The 22,324-nt window shown below is 36.1% G+C and overlaps 1 protein-coding gene across 2 annotated transcripts in view; it reads left to right on the top strand.

Moving 5' to 3' along the window:
• Positions 1–22,324, top strand: part of GLRA3 (glycine receptor alpha 3) — a 196,076-nt gene that overhangs the window by 18,442 nt on the left and 155,310 nt on the right. For both annotated transcript variants that reach the window (XM_045880116.1, XM_045880117.1), the window contains exon 2: positions 21,626–21,753. In XM_045880116.1, coding sequence (XP_045736072.1) covers positions 21,626–21,753 — 128 coding nt within the window. The remainder of the gene's footprint in view (positions 1–21,625; positions 21,754–22,324) is intronic.

Genomic DNA, 22,324 nt, shown 5'->3' with positions numbered 1-22,324 from the left:
GGGTGTTGGTGTGTGAACACAACTAGAATAAGAGAATTTCAAAAGACACTCCATAGACATTATGGTCTAAAATGAGGCTAAGGGAGGAAGTCTTTTTGAACAAGTCAGAAAAAAAATTAAAGAATATCCCTCTCAGAAGGAAGAAAGGGGCAACAGTATTTATAAGGAACATTTTATTGTTGGTGATTCATTTTGAGAAATTAAGTGCTATTTCACTGATTTGTGAAAGAAAAGGTGATAATTGGGGGCGCCTGGGTGGCTCAATCAGTTAAGCAACAGACTCTTGGTTTTGGCTCAGGTTGTGATCTCAGGGTCGTGAGATTGAGCCCCACATTGGGCACCCTGCTCAGTGCAGGCTCTGCTTGAGTTTCTCTCTCCCTCTTCCCCTTCCCCCTCCCCACTCTCTCACTCTTTCTCTCTCAAATAAATAAAAAAAAAACTTTAAAAAAAGAAAAAAGAAAAGGTGATAGTGACATGTTTCCTGTTGTATGTTGCTATAGAGATTAAGAATGTAATTAACATCTTTCGAGAAGCTTAGATATGCAATTGCTGTAATAATTGAGGTGTAATGACCACAAATCTGTATTTATTTTTTGAGTTTAATCATTATAGGCACTTAATTAAAATCAATTTCAAAGTATTTATGTGAATTTAATTTTACTTATTTATAATTACTTAAGTAATACATGATTATGTTTTCAATATAAAAATCCAAATATTTCAGATGAATCCAAACTCCCCCTTGGTTATAAAAAGTCACATGATCTGCGACCCCTTTCTGATGCCCCTTCTCATCAACACTGGGGGCAGGAAGCACACACCTGAGACCAGAGGTGGAACAATCATATTATGACCATGAGGTGACAAACATGAGGACCAAAAAAAAAAAGCTGCCTGTGAAGAATGACGGAATGGAGCAAATGGAAAGAGCCAGCATACCCTGTGGGAGACCCATCGCTGAGCTGGCATCCTGACTCTGGACTACCTGCCCCCTAACTTTTTTTGCATGGAATAAACAAACTCCTTTCTTATTTAAAAAAAAAAAAATGGCTTGCCATTTGTTACAATGTGGATGGACTTAGAGGATATAATGCTATGTGAAAGAAGTCAGACATAAAAAGACAAATACCATTTGACTAAACTCATATGTGGAATTTAAGAAACAAAACAAATGAAAAAAGATAAAAAGAGACAAACCAAAAGTAAAACTCTTAACTATAGAGAACAAACTGATGGTTATCAGAGGGGAGGCTTCTCTCCTCCCATTGAGCAAGGAGCCTGATTCCGGACTCAATTCCAGGATCGAGGGGGATGGAAATGGCTTTTTTCCATTCTTTCACTCATTCTATCCTACAAGAGAGAAGTGGGTCTTCTGTTTGAGGGGTTTGGAAGGAAAATCTGGGCAAGCATAGCCCAGAGCCTTGGGACCCTTGAGTAAGGTGTGGATATATAGACATCATTCTCAATTCTTGCTGGGAAGCCAATGTGTCCTCAAATACTATCAGTTTTATCAGTTATAAGTTATGTTATGATCCCAAATCCTTTACCCTTTTGAAAAGATTTCTCAAATTATTCTACATTTAGAGGGGGAAAGGGAAGATGCTATTTTGGATCACCTTGGATCCCAAGATTATACTAAAAATGTTATTTTGTACTTTTTATTTCTTTCATTTAATGGTATTTGAGTACTTTCTGTTTCAAAACACATAGAATACCTTATTTTGTTTATGGCTGTATAAATCTAAACTAGGCTAATATTAGAGATTTTTTAAAAGCACATTTATAGCAACTTAGGTCATTTTCTATTTTTATTAATATAACCAATTTCACATTAAATAATGCTGGGTCATAAGGAGGATATCTTAATAATTTAAATATAGACCATGAAATTCCCCCTTAAAATGACTATATATGCTATTCTTCAGTGTATAAATTGCTTACAAAAGTAACTTTTACCCATAAACTCGTCAATTTTTGATATTGCTAAACTTTTAAATTTGGTCAGTTGTAATGGTATTTAGTCTCTGTTTAGATTTTTTTTTTTTTTTTTTTTTTTTTTATTCATGAGAGAGCGAGAGAGAAAGGCAGAGGGAGAAGCAGGCTCCCAAGGAGCAGGGAGCCCGATGCGGGACTCGATCCCAGGACCCTGAGATCATGACCTGAGCCGAAGGCAGATGCTTAACCATCTGAGCCACTCAGGCGCCCTAGTCTCTGTTTAAATGGACATTGCAGGGCGCCTGGGTGACTTAGTCAATTAAATGTCCAACTCTTGATTTTGGCTCAGGTGATGATCTCACAGGGTAATGAGATCGGGCCCCTTGTTGGGCTATGTGCTGGATGTGGAGCCTGCTTGGGATTCTCTTTCTCCCTCTCCCTCTGTCCCGCTTCCCACGTCTCTCTCCCTCTCTAAATAAATAGACAGATAAACAAACAAATAAATAAATAATAGAAATTTCCTGATTTCTGAGTTTGAGCATCCTGTTTTATACTAAATGTGCATTACTATTTCTTTTTCTATGAATTGCTTATTTATATGCTTTGCTTATTCTCCCATTGGATTACCTTTTTCTAAATGATTTGTTGGAGTCTCTTATATAATGAACATATTAGTGCTTGGTTAGGTACCCGCTTTTAATTTGCTTGTTTAATTTGTTGTGGTGCTCCTTGTTATGCATAAGTTTTCCCCTCAGTTTGTTTATTTATTTATTTATTTATTTATTTATTTATTTATTTATTTATTTATATACTGAAGTATAGTTAACATACAGTGTTATATGTTTCAGGAGTACAATATAATCATTCAACATTTCTATACATTATTCAGTGTTCATCATGTAAGCGTATTTTTAATCTCCTTCACCTATTTCACCCAGCCCCTGACCCACCCCTCCTCTGGTAACCATCAGTTTGTTCGCTATAGTTAAGAGTCTGACTTTTGGTTTGTCTCTTTTTATCTTTGTTTACTTGTTTTGTTTCTTAAACTCCATAGATGAGTGAAGTCAAATGGTATTTGTCTTTTTCTGTCTGACTTCTTTCACATAGCATTATATCCTCTAGATCCATCCACGTTGTAACAAATGGCAAAATCTCATTCTTTTTTATGGCTGAGTAATAGTCCATTGTGTATATATACAACATCCTCTTTATCTGCTGATGGATATTTAGGTTGCTTCCATATTTTGGCTATTATAAATAATGCTGCAATAAACACAGGGATCCATATATCTTTTTGAATTAGTGTTTATCTTTTAGGGGCTAAGTACTCATTAGTGGAATTACTGGATCATATAGTAATTCCATTTTTAATTTTTCAAGGAAACTCCACACTATTTTGGCTGCAGCAATTTGTATTCCCAACAACTGTGCACAAAGGTTCATTCATAAATGTTTAATATTGATGCATTACTCCAGTGATTTGCACATTAGTGCCATACTCCTTGAACCCATCTGGCTAGGTTTTTACCTCCACCAAATCCCCAAAACGGCACTTGTCAAAGTCACTGCTGACATTCACCTAGCAAAATAAAATAGCTAGTTCTCAGTCCTCATCTTATTTGATCGATTAACAGCATTTAATGGTTGATCATTCCCTCCTCCGTGATATACTTACTCCAACTGGCTTCAGGACCACACTCTACAGTTTTCCTGCAACTCCCTTGGCTGTTCTTTCTGCCTGGCTTTGCTGTTTTCTTCTCTCCTCATCCATCTCTTCTCTTTTCTATCTGTATGTAAGCCCTTGGTGACGTGCTCTAGTTGCAAGGCCTTAAATCCCACCTACTTATCTATAATACTTTCCAAATTTGTGCCTTAAACAATAAAAAGATGTCCTTCCTCAGACACTAGACCCATAAAACTAACTGCATACCTACTCAGCATCTTAGATGTCAAATAGACATCTCAAACTGCACATGTCCCAAACCAATCTCCAGTTTCTTGTCCCAAACCTAGTCTACTCACAATTCCCCCTTTTTGGTTAATATCGAATCTATCCTTCCAGTTACTTAGGCCAAAAAACGGACTCATCCTTAACCACTCTCTTTTTCCGTCTAATCGGTCAGAAAATCACCTTGTCTCAAACTTCAAAATGCATCCAAAATATGATCACATCTTATCACCTCCAATGTGACAGCTTGGTCTGAGCTACCATTACATGGACTGTAACAATAATCTGACTAGCCTCTGTCAACCATCCCAGCCCCACCTCAGCACATATTGAACAGATTAGTCATGCATTGTGATTTTTATAAAAGAAAGGCAGACCATGCCATGTGTCTACTCAATGTCTTAAAATCATCCATTTCACTCAGAGTAAAAGCCAAATTTCATATAAAGGCTTTTGTGTCCCTACATGATTTGGTGTTCCATCTAACATTTTGCTCCAATTTCTCACTATTATCCTGCCTACTGACTCTGTTCCAGTTCCTTTTTGTTCTGTGAATACATCAATCATGCTCCTGACTTAGAGCCTTTGCCCTCACTGTTCTCTCTTTTTGGAATAAATATTCCTCCTTCAGATACTTAGGTAGCCAACTCCCTGACCTTCTTTAATGTCTTGATAAAGTATTACCTTCTCAATGAATACTTTATTTAAAACTTTAACAGTGCCTCCCCCCTCCCCAACATTCTATCATTCTGGATCATCCTTTGCTGTGCTCTAACTTTTTCTTTATTTTAAAATAGCATGTAATTTACTAATCTGTTGTTTCTTGTTTATTATATTCCATTCTGCTAGAATGTAAACTCGCCGAGATCAAGGATTTGGGTTTGTTTTGCTTGTTGCTGAATCCAAAACCCTCATAACAATGCTTGGCATGTTGTACATTTTCAGGAAACATTTAATAAAGAAAAGAGGGATGACTGGCTGGCTCAGTCGGTTAAGAGTCTGCCTTCAGCTCAGGTCATGATCCCAGGGCCCTGGGATCAAGTCCTAAATTAGGCTCCTTGCTCAGCGGGAGCCTGCTTCTCCCTCTCCCTCTGTCTGCTGCTCCCCCTGTTTGTGCACTCTGTCTCTCTCTCTGACAAATAAATAAATAAAATCTTTAAAAATAATAAAGAAAAAAGTGAGTGTGAATACTAAATAAATCAGCCTTTTCCTTAAGGCTTTCATTGTGTACACTCATGAAAGAAATTGAAGAAGACACAAAAAGATGGAAAAAGATTCCATGCTCATGGATCGGAAGAATAAACATTGTTAAAATGTCTATGCTACCCAGAGCAATCTATACCTTCAATGCCATCCTGATCAAAATTCCAATGACATTTTTCAAAGTACTGGAACAAACAATCCTAAAATTTGTATGGAATCAGAAAAGACCCTGAATTGCCAAGGAAATGTTGAAAAAGAAAAACAAAGCTGGGGGCATCACGTTGCCCGATTTCAAGCTATATTACAAAGCTGTGATCACCAAGACAGCATGGTACTGGCACAAAAACAGACATATAGACCAATAGAACAGAATAGAGAGCCCAGGTATGGACCCTCAAATCTATGGTCAAATAATCTTTGACAAAGCAGGAAAAAACATGCAATGGAAAAAAGACAGTCTCTTCAATAAATGGTGCTGGGAAAATTGGACAGCCACATGCAGAAGAATGAAACTCGACCATTCTCTAACACCATTCACAAAGATAAACTCCAAGTGGATGAAAGACCTCAATGTGAGACAGGAATCCATCAAAATCATAGAGGAGAACATAGGCAGTAACCTCTTTGACATCGGCTACAGCAACTTTTTTCAAGATACATCTCCAAAAGCTAGTGAAACAAAAGCAAAAATGAACTTTTGGGACTTCATCAAGATAAAAAGCTTCTGCACAGCAAAGGAAACAGTCAACAAAACAAAGAGGCAACCCACAGAATGGGAGAAGATATTTGCAAATGATACTACAGATAAAGGGCTGGTATCCAAGATCTGTAAAGAACTTCTCAAACTCAACACCCAAAAAACAAATAATCAAGTCAAAAAGTAGGCAGAAGATATGAAAAGACACTTCTCTGAAGAAGACATACAAATGGGTAACAGACACATGAAAAAATGTTCATCATCATTAGCCATCAAGGAAATCCAAATCAAAACCACACTGAGGGGCGCCTGGGTGGCTCAGTCGTTGGGCGTCTGCTTTCGGCTCAGGTCCTGATCTCAGGGTCCTGGGATTGAGCCCCACATCGGGCTCCCTGCTCAGCGGGAAGCTTGCTTCTCCCTCTCCCACTCCCCTGCTTGTGTTCCCCTCTCACTCTGTATCTCTCTGTCAAATAAATAAAAAAATCTAAAAAAAAAAAAACCCACACTGAGATACCACCTTACACCAGTTAGAATGGCAAAAATGGACAGGGAAAGAAACAACAAATGTTGGAGAGGTTGTGGAGAAAGGGGAACCCTCCTACACTGTTGGTAGGAATGCAAGTTGGTACAGCCACTTTGGAAAACAGTGTGGAGGTTCCTCAAAAATTTAAAAATAGAGCTACCCTATGACCCAGCAATTGCACTCCTGGGTATTTACCCCAAAGACACAGATGTAGTGAAAAGAAGGGCCATATGCACCCCAATGTTCATAGCAGCAATGTCCGCAATAGCCCAACTGTGGGAAGAGCTGAAATGCCCTTCAACAGATGAATGGATAAAGAAGATGTGGTCCATATATACAATGGAATATTACTTAGCCTTCAGAAAAGATGAATACCCAACTTTTACATCAACATGGATGGGACTGGAGGAAATTATGCTAAGTGAAATAAGTCAAGCAGAGAAAGTCAATTATCATATGGTTTCACTTATTTGTGGAACATAAGGAATAGCATGGAGGACATTAGGAGAAGGAAGGGAAAAATGGGGGGGGGGAATTGGAGGGAGAGATGAACCATGAGAGACTATGGACCTGAGAAACAAACAGGGTTTTATTTATTTATTTATTTATTTATTTATTTATTTATTTATTTTTTAAAGATTTTATTTATTTGAGAGAGAGAGAATGAGAGAGAGAGAGCATGAGAGAGAGGAGGGTCAGAGGGAGAAGCAGACTCCTTGCTGAGCAGGAAGCCCGATGTGGGACTCGATCCCGGGACTCCAGGATCATGACCTGAGCCGAAGGCAGTCGCTTAACCAACTGAGCCACCCAGGCGCCCCGACAAACAGGGTTTTAGAGGGGAGGGGGGAGGGGGGATTGGTTAGCCCGGTGATGGGTATTAAAGAGGGCACGTACTGCATGGAGCACTGGGTGTTATACGAAAACAATGGATCGTGGATCACTACATCAAAAACTAATGATGTATTGTATGGTGACTAACATAACATAATAAAATAAAATTAAAAAAAGGCTTTCGTTTTCTCTTGTCTGTGACAAGTTCTAGACAATTGTTTATATATTTCTAATCCTTTAGATTATTTTCAAAGTAAAATTTTCATATGAATTTTTAAAATTATATGGTGCAAAGAGCTCTGATGTTGTTCACAGCATTTCTCAATCCCATCTTCCTCATACTTAGCTGTCTTTCTGGATAGCAACCATTTTTAAATGCTTATGTGTTTTTCTTATTCTGATGATTATTTCCACACACCTAAATAATATCCATATGTCATCACTGTTTTACATTTTGTTTTCCCTCGATTTTCTAATTTCTTCTTTTGTCTTTACTTACATTAAATGCTTCTTTAAAGACTCATTTTTTTCTCACCCTCTTAATTCTATGGTTTTGTCTATGTGCTATATTCCAAATCTCACTACACCGCACAGCAAAATGGCCTTCCTAGAGTTCTTTCTTCTGAGCAAAGCTATATTGTTTGTTTGTTGAGGTTTTCGGCATAGACCTCATCTGAGGAAATCACATTACTACTTTCTAAGTTGTATCAGCTCCTTCTAGGATTTTGTTTCTTGGTTTACTCCCTCATTTTGCTGTAGTATATTCTCAATGATTTTCCCAAGACAGCATTAATGCAGGTAGACTATTCAATTCCTTGTATTTGTGGCTGCTTCATTACTGCTCACTTGATTCACATATTGATTGAAATGCTGAGTTGAAAATATGAAATAAAAATAATTTTTACCCAGAACTTTGAAGGCTTTATCTTGATGTTTTATAACATGTACAAATGCTCATTTAAAAGCCTAAAGCCAGTCTGATCTCATTTTGTATTTTCCTTTTTCTTTCAAAATCTTTCAGGATCTTCTCTTAATTCTTAATATTAGGCAGTTTTACAACAATGGCTCTAGACATAGTTCTCTATTAGTTCAATCTCTGTTGAATTCAATCAGCTAATTCACTTTGAAAACACTTGTTTTTATCCATTTCTGAAAATTCTCTCATCCCCTTCACCTACTTCTCTATTATTTCCTCTTTTCATCTTCTAGAACTTGTAAGAATTTTTAATTTGCTGATATCTCCTTTTTTGTTGTTGTTTAGTTACAGTTTATACCTCTTTTGTCATTTGGTATTAATTTAATGGACTTGGCAAAGGGGTGGAAATAAACACTATTAAACTATTTTAAAATTTTAAATATTTATATACCAACATTTAGAACTTTAATTCATCTGAAATTTGTTTATATTTATGTTGTGAAATAGGAGATCAAATTTATGTTATTTGCCAAAAGATCTTTGACTGATTATTGACCATTAGTCTGAAGTAGCTGTTTCCTCTACCTGAACACTCCTCCCTCCGCTCCATATTCAGCTCACATCTCAATTCCTTAGCAAGTCTTTACTGACCATCCATTCCATATGGCCTCTCTCATTATTTTCTGTTTCATCGTCTTGGCTATTTTCTTCTGAGAATATAGAACAATCTCTAGTTATCTTTATTACTTACATTTTTTGTTTGTTTGTTTGTTGTGTGTTTCTTCTATCATAACATAAACTCCTTGGCTATAGAGACTTTATTGGTATTTTCCTCTACTGCATCCAGTTTTAGGTAACTTTTTTACTGCATATATACAACTAAATGAATACAAGAATATGTGTTTTGTAAGTTTATGTGTGTCTATATAAATAAATATATGTCTATATAAATATTATATATTAATGTACATATATATGCACATATACTTACATATATATGCATATATACTTAATACATACATATGTTATATATATGAAATAAAATCTTGGGGAACAAGTACTTTTTTTGTCTTGTCTTGACAATCTGCTTATTTTGCTCTTCCATCAAAATTTTGAAGTTTTTTGCTTAGTTTATTCTTAGATCTTAAAAACTTGCTTTTATTGTTGTTTGGGAGAATTAAACATAGTTTTGCTGAAAGGCTTATGCATACAGCTGTTAGCATAATGATATATTTGCATACAGCTACAGATTTAAGTTTATAATTTTAAACTTAATTATTGTAAGTGCCTAAATAACAACATTAAGCTTCTCAGATTAAAAAATGATTCTTCAAAAATGTTTACATGGAATAAGAACATTAACTATTAACTTCAGGAAACATCTTTGTTATAGTTTTCACCTAATCTTTTTAAGGAAGATATATTTAGTCTGAGAGAAAATATGAAGTTTCTTCCAAAGACTCAATGTGTTCTACTTCCCAAAGAGACAGTGATATTCTAAATCAAATAAAGGGTACTTCTACTACTTTCTGGAGCTACACTAAAGTTGAAAGAGTTGAACACTGACTTTGTCAGATAGCATCATTGGGAAAATATATCCTTACTTGAACTACTCTCTTGAAGATCTAACTTCTATGAAAATAAAATGATGATAATAATAATAATTATATGATTTACTGTAATTATGTTGAGTTCCATATCAACCTATTTTAATTATCACACAAGATTTTCTTGGTTTAAAAATATATATTATTTATCCCTCTAGTGACATATTTCAAGTACTATTTGTTCATTTATTCCAAAATATTTACTTAATGTCTCCTATTTGCCAATCAACATTCCAAGTATTGGGAATACAGCAGTAAACAGCAAAATCCTTGCTCTTATGAAGTTATATTTTCTAGAGATATTTTTCTAGAGAAAAATATCAAAATAAAGTAAAATAAATAATATTTTAGATAATAATAAGTTTTTTGGAGAAAAGTAAAGCAGAAAGAAAAGAGAAAATGTGACACGGAAGACATTTTTAGCTAAGTAATTCAATTAGACCTTTTGAGAAAATGTCATTTGAGTGAGAGCTTGAAGATGATGAGGGAGCAATTAATGTGATTATCCACAGAAGATTATTCTAGGCAGAAGGAATAGCCAGGATGAAAGCCCTTAGAAGCCAGAATGCTTATTAAAGTTTTTGAAGAAACCATCCAGTAAAATATCATTGCAGATTTTGTTTCTCAATACAGAGAACATATCATAGTAGATAAGTTTCTCTTAGATATTTCAGAACATCTTCTAATTCAACAGGTCCAAAATTGAACACATTATTATAGCTCTCAAACCTAGTTCCCTTTTTCACTCTGTCTTGTATCAGTGAATGATATGTCCATAAATATAGTTGTTCAAGTCAGAAAGTTGAATCAATATATGACTTATCTATTACTTATCCTAAAATTTAGTGGCTTAAAACAACAATAAATATTTATTAGCCTCAAAGTTTTCATGGGTCAGAAATTTAGGAACAGCTTAAGTTGAATCTTTCATTGAGTTACTGTCAAGATGTGAGCCATGGCTGCAGTCGTATGAAGGCTTGACTGGGGTAGAGAATCTGATTTCAAAGTGGCTCAGTCAAATGACTGACAATTTGGTGAATTCTCTTGATGGAAGCCCTCAATTTCTTCCATGTAGCTACTTGAGTGCCTGGGAGAAGTGAGTGATCCAAAAGAAAGCTAGATAGAAGCAGCAATGTCTTTTATGAACTTACTACAGAATTCATGTGCCATCATCAAGTCACTTTGTATAATGAATATTCAACAGGAGAAAAATTGGGCTCTACCCTTGGAAGGGAGGAATGCCAAAAAAATTGAATAAGTATTTTTTAAATCTTCAGAGTTATGCTTGAGATGTTCCTCTTATTCACATTCAGTACCAAACCATTACTAAATTTTGTCAATTTTGTGGATATCTCTTAGATTCTTCTACTTTTCTCCAACCCCACTGCTGTTTAAATTACTCAAACTATCCTCAGCTCTCATCTTGACCACTGGAATTGTTTCCAAATGGGACTTTGGACAAAAGTCCATGTATGATCTATAAAGCAGTGCATGATCTGGTACCTACAACTCTCCAATCTCACTTGATATTAATATTAACACTCTGGCTCTATTCCAGACACACTAATATTCTTTTAGTCTCTGGTACTTTCCATGACACCACAAGTTATGAGATATTTTCTCTTGTATCTACCCATTCAGTTTGTTCCTGTCGGTAATTCTGGACTACCACTTCAGCAGCCCCTCCTCTTAGAAATTTTCACTGACTTTTACAGAAATTGATAGAATCCTTTTGAATTATTTAGAATTTGGCTAGAATGCCAAAACTGAAACCGAACTACTGAACAGAAAATGATATATATCCAAAATTGCTTTAACTAGTCACTCAATAGTTGAGTTCTGAAAGACTTAATGTTCTGAATGAGAAGGTATTTAATTATTTAAGCAGCAAACTAGTGTGTCAGTTAAGTCCCTTACAACTATACATTGGCAATGTTGACTTGGAACCTCTCTAGCTAAAGTGGTTTCAACCATAAGTTGAATCCATGAACTAAGATGGGTCAATCAGATCTTTTTCTTTTATGTTGCTCAGTCTTTCCTAAAGCTTGCCTAACTTTTTCTACACTTGAGTATCATGGAATACTATTATATCCGTCCAGAACCCTTTTATATAAATTAGCTTGAGTGAATTTCTCTTTATTTCACTTAAATATCCTGGACCAAAGAAGTCATGGTATCAAATGCAAAATCCAAATATTAGCATAAGGAGCTGGCATTTTTCAAAACATATATACAGATTGTGTCATTTCTTTTACTAAACTTATCTATAAAAAATATGTGCCACTTCAAGTCTCCATTTTAATACTGGTAAAACAATATCTGTTTTGCTCAAGGCAAAACAACTAGTTAATGACAAAACTGGAAAAAAATATAAGCCTCCTGGTTGTCCATCTGGAACTTCAACCATTGTACTATGATGACTTCCATTTAATTATCTTGTGCACTGAACACATAACAGAAACTATTAAGTATATTCTAAGTAATTTCCAATGTATCTGAAACACTTAATTAGTTTTCTTTAAAATAAATAAGTCATTAATAAGCTACAAATCAGCGAGTTAATTAGCTGTGTTATGGCTTTTTCGTTCTTTCAGTTGAAATAAGCTAATGCCAAAACTATAAAGAAGTACAGTATTAAACATGAGGATAGTTTATATAGAAGTTAGAAGTCTTCATAGAAGTTATAACAATTATAAATTTTGAGCACAATACTCTACAAGTATTTAGTAAAAATAAATGATTTTATGACAAAAAAATAAATTTGTAGATAAAAAAAAGATTGTATAAAGATTAGAGTTAAGAAATTTCAGGGGCGCCTGGATGGCTCAGTCAGTTAAGCGGCTGCCTTCAGCTTAGGTCATGATCTTAGGGTCCTGGGATTGAGCCCTGCATTGGACTCCCTGCTCAACAAAGAGTCTGCTTCTTCCTCTGCTTCTCCCTCATGCTTGCTCTCTCTCTCTCAAATAAATAAATGAAATCTAAAAAAAAAAAAAAGAAATTTCAAATGACTGCACTATCTAATCCTGTTTCTATTTTTACTATTAAATGGAGTCCTCCTTCTTCATCCTATCCCTTGTCCAGAACCCTGTATTAACCTTTTATATTACAAACACACAAACAATATGTAATTATCACTAACAACCAGCAAGCATTGAACGTAGACAGCATAGACCCTAAAAAGCACTAATTTATGTAAGCGCTGAATGTAGACACCATTGCAATATCCCCATGACATTCTAACTTACAACTTTACAGTTCTACTATTAAATGACGATTTTCATGATTTGATGATTTAAGTTTCTCTTGCAGATTTCTGTATCTTGATTTTTTCCATTTCTAAATACTTGTTCTAAGATTGTCCTTGGTTATTTATTAGCAGCACTCCTAACTTGGATAGAAGGACAGAAGGAGAGAAAGTCGGACTTTCACTTGTGTTAAACATATACTCTAAGCATGATTAGTGCGAGACTTGGAGGGTCATAGTCTGTTGTTTGACCTCTACATCATTATATTTAGTTAATTTGTTTCAAAAATATTTCTTCAGTTGTTACTCTGGATGTTCTGGATTTCTTCTGGGTCTATTAAAACAATTGGAAGAGTCATGATTGGGTAACATAGTAGATCTTACAAAGTAGGAGATAGACATTGATTGATTAATTATATTAAAATGACAATTGCAATTGTGATAAGTGCTACTAATGAGGAGCACAAATGTGGGAAATACTTTAGCAGTGTTTTACAAAATCAGAGAGAATAGTTAAGATTTCTTGAGAAAATGATACTTAAACCTAGATCATAAAGATAAGTATAAATTAATTAGATGTAGAGAGGACCAATGAGCATTCCAGGCAAAGGTAATGGCTAGTGGTAGGTTATATCAGAGGCGTTGAAGAGAACATGGTGAGAAGTCATAGGATTACAGATCTAAATTATAAGGTAGGGCCAAGTGGATTGATATAATATGTGAAATAAAAAGAAGTGTCAGGGTTATAAAAGATTTTTATCCCAAGAAATGGAAAGATGGAGGTGCCATTAACCAAGTTTGAAAAGAATGAAAAACAAAAACAAAAACAAAAACAAGTATGTGTAGAAACAGAAGGAGTTTATGTTTGCTCTTATTAGAGAGCTAGGTTGCCAGCAATCTGTGATTATTTTATTCTAGTTTCAGAAATTGAGATGATTCTAAGCTATGCCTAGTCTCCTGCTAGCCCTCTACATTTCTGGTTCATTCTTACATAAAAGTCTTTGAGATCTTAAAGCCACTCATAGGAGCTCACCCCTTGGATGAGTCCTTGAATACAGTTTCAGTCCCCCTAAATCCATAAAGCTTTCAAAACTTGTACACAGATTGTAAACTACTCAATTACTACTCATCCCACCCCACCCGACCCCCAAGAGAAATGCAGCTCTAAATACTTGGCTCCCTTCTATGAATTTTCTTTCTCTTAGGTCACAGCCATATTATTTTCCATTGTGTTTTCAGCTCTTCAATGCACAGATTCATTTTAAACTTGTCTAGTTGTTTTCAGTGTAAAGTTCCATTTGTTTACAATATTGGTTTATACATTAATGTTTAAGTGGCTTGGCAGTAAACCTCTCTATACCTTAGTTTCTTCACCTGTAATACATAGGTTATAATATCTAACTAGCAACATTGTTATGAGATTTAAATGATATCATGTATATGTTCCTAAGAGATCAGGAAGCAGCTATAATATTTATCATATTTATTATAAATTAAAACAGGCTAGGCCCCATCAAACTGCAGATATGAGTTCAGACATGAGATCACTTTAAAATGATAATCATCTTTGACTGGCATATTGCTCACAGTAGCAAGAATCAAGATCCTAGTGCCTTGCAAATTTTTAGTTATTTTTCTGAGTCTCCAGAGGTATTCTAGATTAGTTCTTTTTATATTCCTCCACTATGGTCTCCTTTTTCAATAATTCATATCATCAAACTATCAACTTAAAGCCTCCTTCACTGCATGTGTCTTCATGGCAAAAAATGGTTCCTTTTCTAAGGCAGAATGCTTTCATGTGAAATATTCAAAACTTCCCATACTCCTAGATATCCCAGTTTCTCTTTAGTTCTCTTAATGAGACTGAAGCCATAAAGAAATGGGAAGAATGCACATCTCTTCCATTCTGTGTTTTGTTTTTCGAACAAATATCAATTGCTTATATTTCTAAAACTCACAAAGTTCCAAATAATAACTGTGAACATTTTTTTTCCACAAAGAATTATAGCCCTACGAGACTGGTTGTGGAGCTATAAACTACATGGTAAACTGTGTTTCTCCGTCATACCCAAATCTTCTCTACCTCAGGAATCTGGGCACTGATTTATTTTCTACAAGTCACCCTTCCTTCTGTGCAAATCAATTCATGAAAATAGATGCACTGAGATTTGTGGCCCCATGTGCCAAGACTTGTCTCTAACCCTCTTTATGTTGCCCAGCTACATCTTTCATATGTTCTCTCAATTTTAAGGTGCATTTAGCAGAGGTAAATAGGTATTAACAATTATTCTAAATTCATCTTAGAAGCATCCATATTTAATGGTTATTTCTGTCCTCAAAAAGTGGATGTATTTTATTTTCTTGTCTCAGTGAGGAGGACAAAGGGGAAAGAAGAGGAAGGAAAGGTACATCTTTTTTATGAATTTTTGTTTTTTATTTTTTAGAGAGAGAAAGAGAGAGAGGGCATGAGCAGGGTGGGGAGGGGCAGAGGGAGAGGTGAGAGAGAATCCTAAACAGACTCCGTGCCCATGACAGAGCCTAGAGGATAACCTGACCCGAAACCAAGAGTCAATGCTTAACTGACTGAGCCTCCCAGGTGCCCCAAATTTTGATTTTTTATTTCAATTTTTTTAAAGATTTTATTTATTTATTTGAGAGAGAGAGCACATGAGAGGGGGGAGGGTCAGAGGGAGAAGCAGACTCCCTGCCGAGCAGGGAGCCCGATGCGGGACTCAATCCAGGGACTCCAGGATCAGGACCTGAGCCGAAGGCAGTTGCTTAACCAACTGAGCCACCCAGGTGCCCTTTTTTATTTCAATTTTTAAGAAAAGTTTCTTCCCGTATCTCAGAAATTGAAGTCTCTGAACTTTCAAGTAGCATGTCTTTCTACAAATAAGAATGTATAAATATTTAACTGAAACAAATGTTCATTGATGGGAATGTATATGAGTCCGCACAAGTTTCCAAGAAGAGTTAATAGTAAATAATTAAGAGTAGTTAAGAATAAGTAAGAGTAAATAGTAAATAGTAAAATTAATAAATACAGTACTTGATGTAGTAGAGAACAGAAGAGCCAAGTGTGGGAGGCAGATGAATTAACAGATTTGAGACGTTCATAAATAAAAGACTTCTAAAAAATTCAAATCTGTTTGTTTCAGAAGTACTGATCACGATTAATTTGCTAAGAACCTTAGTAACTTGCTATAAATACGATAGTTTTATTGATACTCAATATGTTTGTACAAATGATGATGTTGACTATTTAAAAATGAGAGAAAGATTCCAGATTGGTCATATGGAGCTTTATTACCTATAAACTTTCTTCAGTGACTCTCTTTAATACTTCTTTTAAGACAGTCTATTAATGTTCACATGGTGCAAGTCTCAGATATTACTGTACTATGAAGAAAGTTCCAGGATTAATATGCCAGAGCAGAGGGGCGCCTGGATGGCTCAGTTGGTTAAGCAGCTGACTCTTGATTTCTGCTCAGGTCATGATCTCAGGGTCCTGGGATGGAGCCCAGCCTTGCACTCCATTCTCAGTGGGGAGTCTGTTTGAGGATTCTCTGTCTTCCTCTCCCTCTGTTCCTCTCTCTGCTTGTGCTCTCTCTCTCTTTCTAAAATAAATAAATAAATCTTAAAAACAAAAAAATGCCAGAGCAGGAATTGTAGGTGATAGGAAGTCTTCCTATATGCATAGCCTCTAATCTTTTCAGAAAAGGAAGGGATAGACGATGTAGAGATGCTTTTCAGCCAATTACTCCATGTTGACAATAATTCCTTCTGAGTCAAAATTGTGAATCTTTAGAAATAAAATCAACTGTCTCTTAAGTGGTTGAATGGTTCTTGTGTCATTGAAAGGAACATAACTAGTAAAGAAAATTGGAATATTTCTTGGCTCAGAATTTTCTCATTTTTTTTATAGACATCATTCTGCAAAGCTTGGTTGTGAATCCGTTACAAAACATGAAGATTTTGCTTTCAGTAGTAGGAAGAAGGGAGCCAGCCAGCCAATCATCTTCTTCACTATAACCTCACTTCCCAGGTCATGCTCACTGATACTTCCCAGGGATTCTCTGTAGATTTCAGATGGACCCAGACAGAGTAATCTACTAAAATATGAATACTTTAAAGATTCAAATTTGTGTTCTACATACTTCAGCTTCTTAGCACAGTGCTTTGCACCTAATAAATTATGAGAACTCAAAATTCATTGTTTCAACATTTAGCAGATATTTAAGTGCATTTTGACATGAGAAAGGATATTTTTATATAATAAAAATGCACTATAATTTTATTGTTAGTGAACTTCTCTCAGTTTTACAAATCTCTGTAAATCCTCTCCTCCATAAAAGCAGGGAGAAAACTATCAAAAAATGTGACAACCAACTTTTTCAGAACTCTGGCAATTAATCAGAGATTTGCAGTAATACATGAAGTAATTTAATCAAGAAAGACAGCTAAATATTGGTAAGAACAATGGGATTTGTGGCTATAACTTGTCCTATTCTTGTCCTCCTTATTAGCTCCATGGTAGCATTATAAACCAATGGCCTGCAATTGCAGGAAAAAAACAATAATCTGGAAGTTACCAGAGTGGGCAGAAAGGAGTTTGAATTCCTTTAAAGCCTCGTTGTTGGAGAATTGTCATTATTTGACCTGTCTGGAGGTTCTCTGGAAGACTCCACTTACAAGACTGCTTTAGACCTAACTTGGAGCTCACTCAGTATGAGAAGTCTTTTCCCTAGTGAGTTTCATTAAAAGCATTTAGAGGCAATGTTTTAACTTCATGGGTGTCCGATGCAGTGAGTAACAGTGGGGGCAAACAACAGACTAAACAAAAAGCTTAAGAGGAAAATCAATGGAATGGTATGTCTATAGGGGTTTGGAAAAGCCCACATATTTCTGGGTATCTAGAAAACTACACATATGTATGGGGCTGTGAGCATGCCCAGGATTATGGGCCTAATTGCATCCTTTCAAAATTCATATGTTGAAATCCTAACTCCCAATACCTAAGGAAGTGACTTTATTTGGAGATAATTAAGATAAAATGAGGTCATATGGGTTGGTCCTACTCTGTGATGTGTCCTTCTAAGAAGAAGAGATTAAGACACAGACACAGGGAGAGGAAGACACAGAGAGGAGATGACCATCTGCAAGCCATGGAGGGAGGCCATCAGAGATTAACTCTGCCAACAACCTGATCTTGGACCTCTAGAATTGTGAGAAAATTAATTTCTGTTGTTTAAGCCACTCAGTCTGTGGTACTGTTAAGACAGCCCTACCAAACTAATACACATAGAGTTGTGTGCATGCTCAGAAAAGACCTGAGAAGACCTTAAGCTCTGAACACTAGCTGGCCTTGAAACCCTGTGCAAATGGCAAGTAAAGGCAGAGGCAGAGTTGTCAATTGCCTGACTCAGTGTTGAAGGTGTGACCCCCACAAACACAAAGCCTCCAGAAAATCCTGGGAGATTTATTGGTTTTAGAAATTTAAGAAAATCCCTGTCCAATTATTAGGTAATTTCTAAGCCACCCAGACAGATAGTTCCATGGCCATACACAATAAAGGATGTAGACTTTACAGAATTAGCTTAGAAAAGCCAATTAAAAACAAAAACAAAAACAAAAAACACCAGACAGCAACAACAACAAACCTTAGGAAGGAGGGAGAATATAATGTACAGAATTGCCATACTATATTATTTAAAATGTCCATTCTCAGTAAAAATATGAGACATTCAAAGGAAAAAAACTATGATTCATACATAGGGAAAAAAAGGACAATCAATAGAATCTTCCCTGAGAAAGCAAAGAGAGTAGAACTACTGGACAAAGACTTTAAACCAGTTCTTTTCTTTTTTTTTTTTTTAAAGATTTTATTTTTTATTTATTTGTCAGGGAGAGAGAAAGAACACGAGCAGGGGGAGTGGGAGAGGGAGAAGCAGGCTCCCCACTGAGCAAGGAGCCCAATGCAGGACTCGATCCCAGGACCCCGGGATCATGACCTGAGCTGAAGGCAGACGCTTAACCAACTGAGCCACCCAGGCGCCCCTAAACCAGTTATTTTCTTTTAAGATTTTACTTATTTATTTTAGAGATAGAGATCTGGGGCAGGAGCAGAGGGAGAGGGGCAAGCAGAGTCCATGCTGAGCGTGGAGCCCAACTCAGGGCTCAATCCCATGACCCTGAGATCATGACCTGAGCCAAAATAAAGAGTTGGACACAGCCAACTGAGCCACCCAGGCACCCCAAAAGAGCAATTCTGGAGTTGAAAAGTGGAATCACCCAATGAAAAACTCACTGGAAGGCCAGTGCTACTTTCCTATGACTACCATAACAAAGCACCACAGTTTAAATCTGCCACAGTTTCAGAGGCTAGAAGTCTGAAGTCAGCTCACTGGGCCCAAAACAAGGTGTGAGTAGGACCATGCACCCTTCAGAGGCTCTAGGGGAGAATCTGTTCCTTCCTTTTCCTGCATCTCCTGACTTCTGGTATTACTTGGCTGTGCACATCACTCTAATCTCTGCCTCTTTGGTCACAGTGATTTCCCTCTCTGTCTGTGGTCAAATATACCTCTGCCTCTCTCTTATAAGGAGATTTGTCATTGCATGTAGGGCTGACTTGGATAATCTGGAATAATCCCCCCCACGCAGTGCAAAATGTGAGGGATTGTCAGTTTAGCATACATAATATTCTGTTGTTTTTTTTAAGAAGTGAAGGGCAGGGCATTACTGGTTCAGATCCAGTTAAGTTGGTTTATTCGTTGTTAGGAGGATGTAGAAGTTTATTTTATGATCATTGAAAGGAAGGATTTTGTAAAAGAAATGCAAAGAATGGTTTAGAAGCAGCAATCTGTAGTTATGAGGGCTCTGACAATCCTTTCTGCCCTATGTTCTTGGGCTATGGAAAATGAGCAAATGCTGCTTAAGAGGACAGGTGAAAGTTACTTAAAACCAGATGGTAGAGAAAGTTCTAAAGTCATTGAGAACATAGTGGTTTCTTAATGATATTATTATTATTGTTTATTATTATTATTATTATTATTATTACATTAGAATAAACTTTCCAGAGATCATGGTGGCATGGAGTTCAACTGACCAGTAATAATCAGAGGTAAAGGGTCACAAAGTAACATAGAGCCAAAAGAATAGAGAGAGGAGAAACCTATGGTTCGGTAGTGAGCATGAAAGACAGAGAGAGTGAGCCATTGGCCTGATAAGTGGCTTAGAATGTCTAGAACGAGCTAGGATCTTTAGAACTGCACAATAGTTAATGGACGCTGTTAGCTGTGATCCTCCACTTGCAGAAACATCACTCTCACACAATGATTGATATTGGATTTTAAAATTGTGCCTCTGTGTGTGGTAGACAATTCAACAGTGATGGCTGTTAAGACCCATTTTCACTACCTAACCTCACTCCTAACTTGGATAGGACAACTTGGATAAGTTTCAGCAGGAGGAATTTGATACTGCTGACATCAAGCTATGACCACAAAAGTTCAGGGCCTGGCAATGCTCTGAGTTGAATGACAGAGCTGGGAGGCTATGATGACTGACCATCTCCAGGAAATACCAGCTTGAATATATCAATTTCAAACACATGTGTGCTCTGGAAGTCTGTTTCACTTACCTGAGCAAAGCTTTATGGATGAAAAGAATTATTTGATCTTAGCACGCAGGCCCCGGCCCTCTGTAGACCAGCCTAGGTAAATGAGGAACTGGACGGGGTGTCGTGACACGTGTGGGCTTCTAGCATGAGCAGCTGCATAAAACAGAACGCGTCTGAATGAAAAAACAGTGCGGTAACTCTCTACTTTTCCTGGACACACATTCTTTTTTTTTTTTTTTAGATTATTTAATTATTTATTTGACAGAGAGAGACACAGCAAGAGAGGGAACACAAGCAGAGGAAGTGAGAGAGGGAGAAGCAGGCTTCCCGCGGAGCAGGGAGCCCGATGCGGGGCTCAATCCCAGGACCCTGGGATCATGACCTGAGCTGAAGGCAGACACTTAATGACTGAGCCACCCAGGCGCCCCCCTGGACACACATTCTTATTGTGTAATAGCCAGCTGCACTCACCACATTGATGGTAATTTCTCAATCTTAATGCACACATTTTTGATCTGACCAAAAGGTTCTATAGATGAATGACACAAGGTGAAAGCAGAATGAGTTTAACGGGGTATGCTATTAATAGAGGAAGCATCTAATTGAAGAAAAGAACATTACTGTTTAATCTGTAGGACAGAAGTTTTATTACCATTGGAAAGAATTCACAAAACTTGAAAGGTGATGCTTTTCCCTCAATAAAAGCAATAAGAATTACATTCCACAGCTGAACTTTCATTTTCTTTTTCTTAAGCCTGAATCACTAAAGACACTTTTAACTAAAAATTGCAATTAAAAGTCAAGTTTGGGTAAATACAAATTTTGAAAGCCTACTAATTTGGAAATGGCTTTGTTTCCAGACTTAACACAAAATGTCACCTCTGACCTTTGGGCTGAATACATATGAAACTTTATAAATACTGACTGTAGATCTATAAAGGCCTATCTGTCATTATGATAACATTCACTGTATAGTATAGAAAGTTTATCTTTTTAAAGGTATTTTTGCTTACCATTTTTATTCTCTATTTATAGGGACAACTATTAGGAAGACTTTTTGTTGTCATTTTTTTGTAAAATCTGAATGTTCTTCTCATTTGTAGCTTGGTTGCAACAAAGGAAACAGACAGTGCAAGATCTCGAAGTGCTCCAATGTCACCTTCTGACTTTCTGGATAAATTAATGGGGAGGACATCAGGGTACGATGCAAGAATCAGACCCAATTTTAAAGGTAATTGTTCTGATTACCATTATATATGAAATGTGTTTTGAATATGCTTAAACAAGATAAATTTTCAGATTGATTCCACCAAAAATTCTAAAGCTTATTTCCAGTACTCTTCCAAGTACTGTACTATTCAAAGATATGTCTTGAAAGAAAAAAAATTATTCTCATGTTAATAGTTCTCAGAATTTGTCTCCTTTGGACCAATAGTATTTCTTTGTCTTTCTTTTTATACTTATTGTCATGATGATTCATTTTAGGAAATTACGTAATTTCCTAAAATGAATATATATTCACTGTATATATGAATATATAAATATTTTATTTTATTTTTATATTGCCCATAAATATATTTTTAATATATATTAAAATATATATAATATCCTATATATATTATATATATATATATAATATCCTATATATATTATATATATATATATAATATCCTACAATATATTCCTAAAATGTATTCCTACTCACTGGAATGGAAGCTTCTTTAGAGCTGGCAATAAACCCTATTTTAAATCCCCCACAGCAAGACTCTCTATATTGTGGAGAATCAAACAGCTGTTGAATT

Source organism: Mirounga angustirostris, unplaced genomic scaffold, assembly GCF_029215605.1.
Source record: "Mirounga angustirostris isolate CCGP_5_RB_7025 unplaced genomic scaffold, mMirAng1.0.hap1 SCAF_2, whole genome shotgun sequence".
In the NCBI taxonomy this organism is placed as follows: Eukaryota; Metazoa; Chordata; class Mammalia; order Carnivora; family Phocidae; genus Mirounga; species Mirounga angustirostris.
Note: the sequence above shows the minus strand (reverse complement) of the source record. Positions and strands in the feature narration are given on the sequence as shown.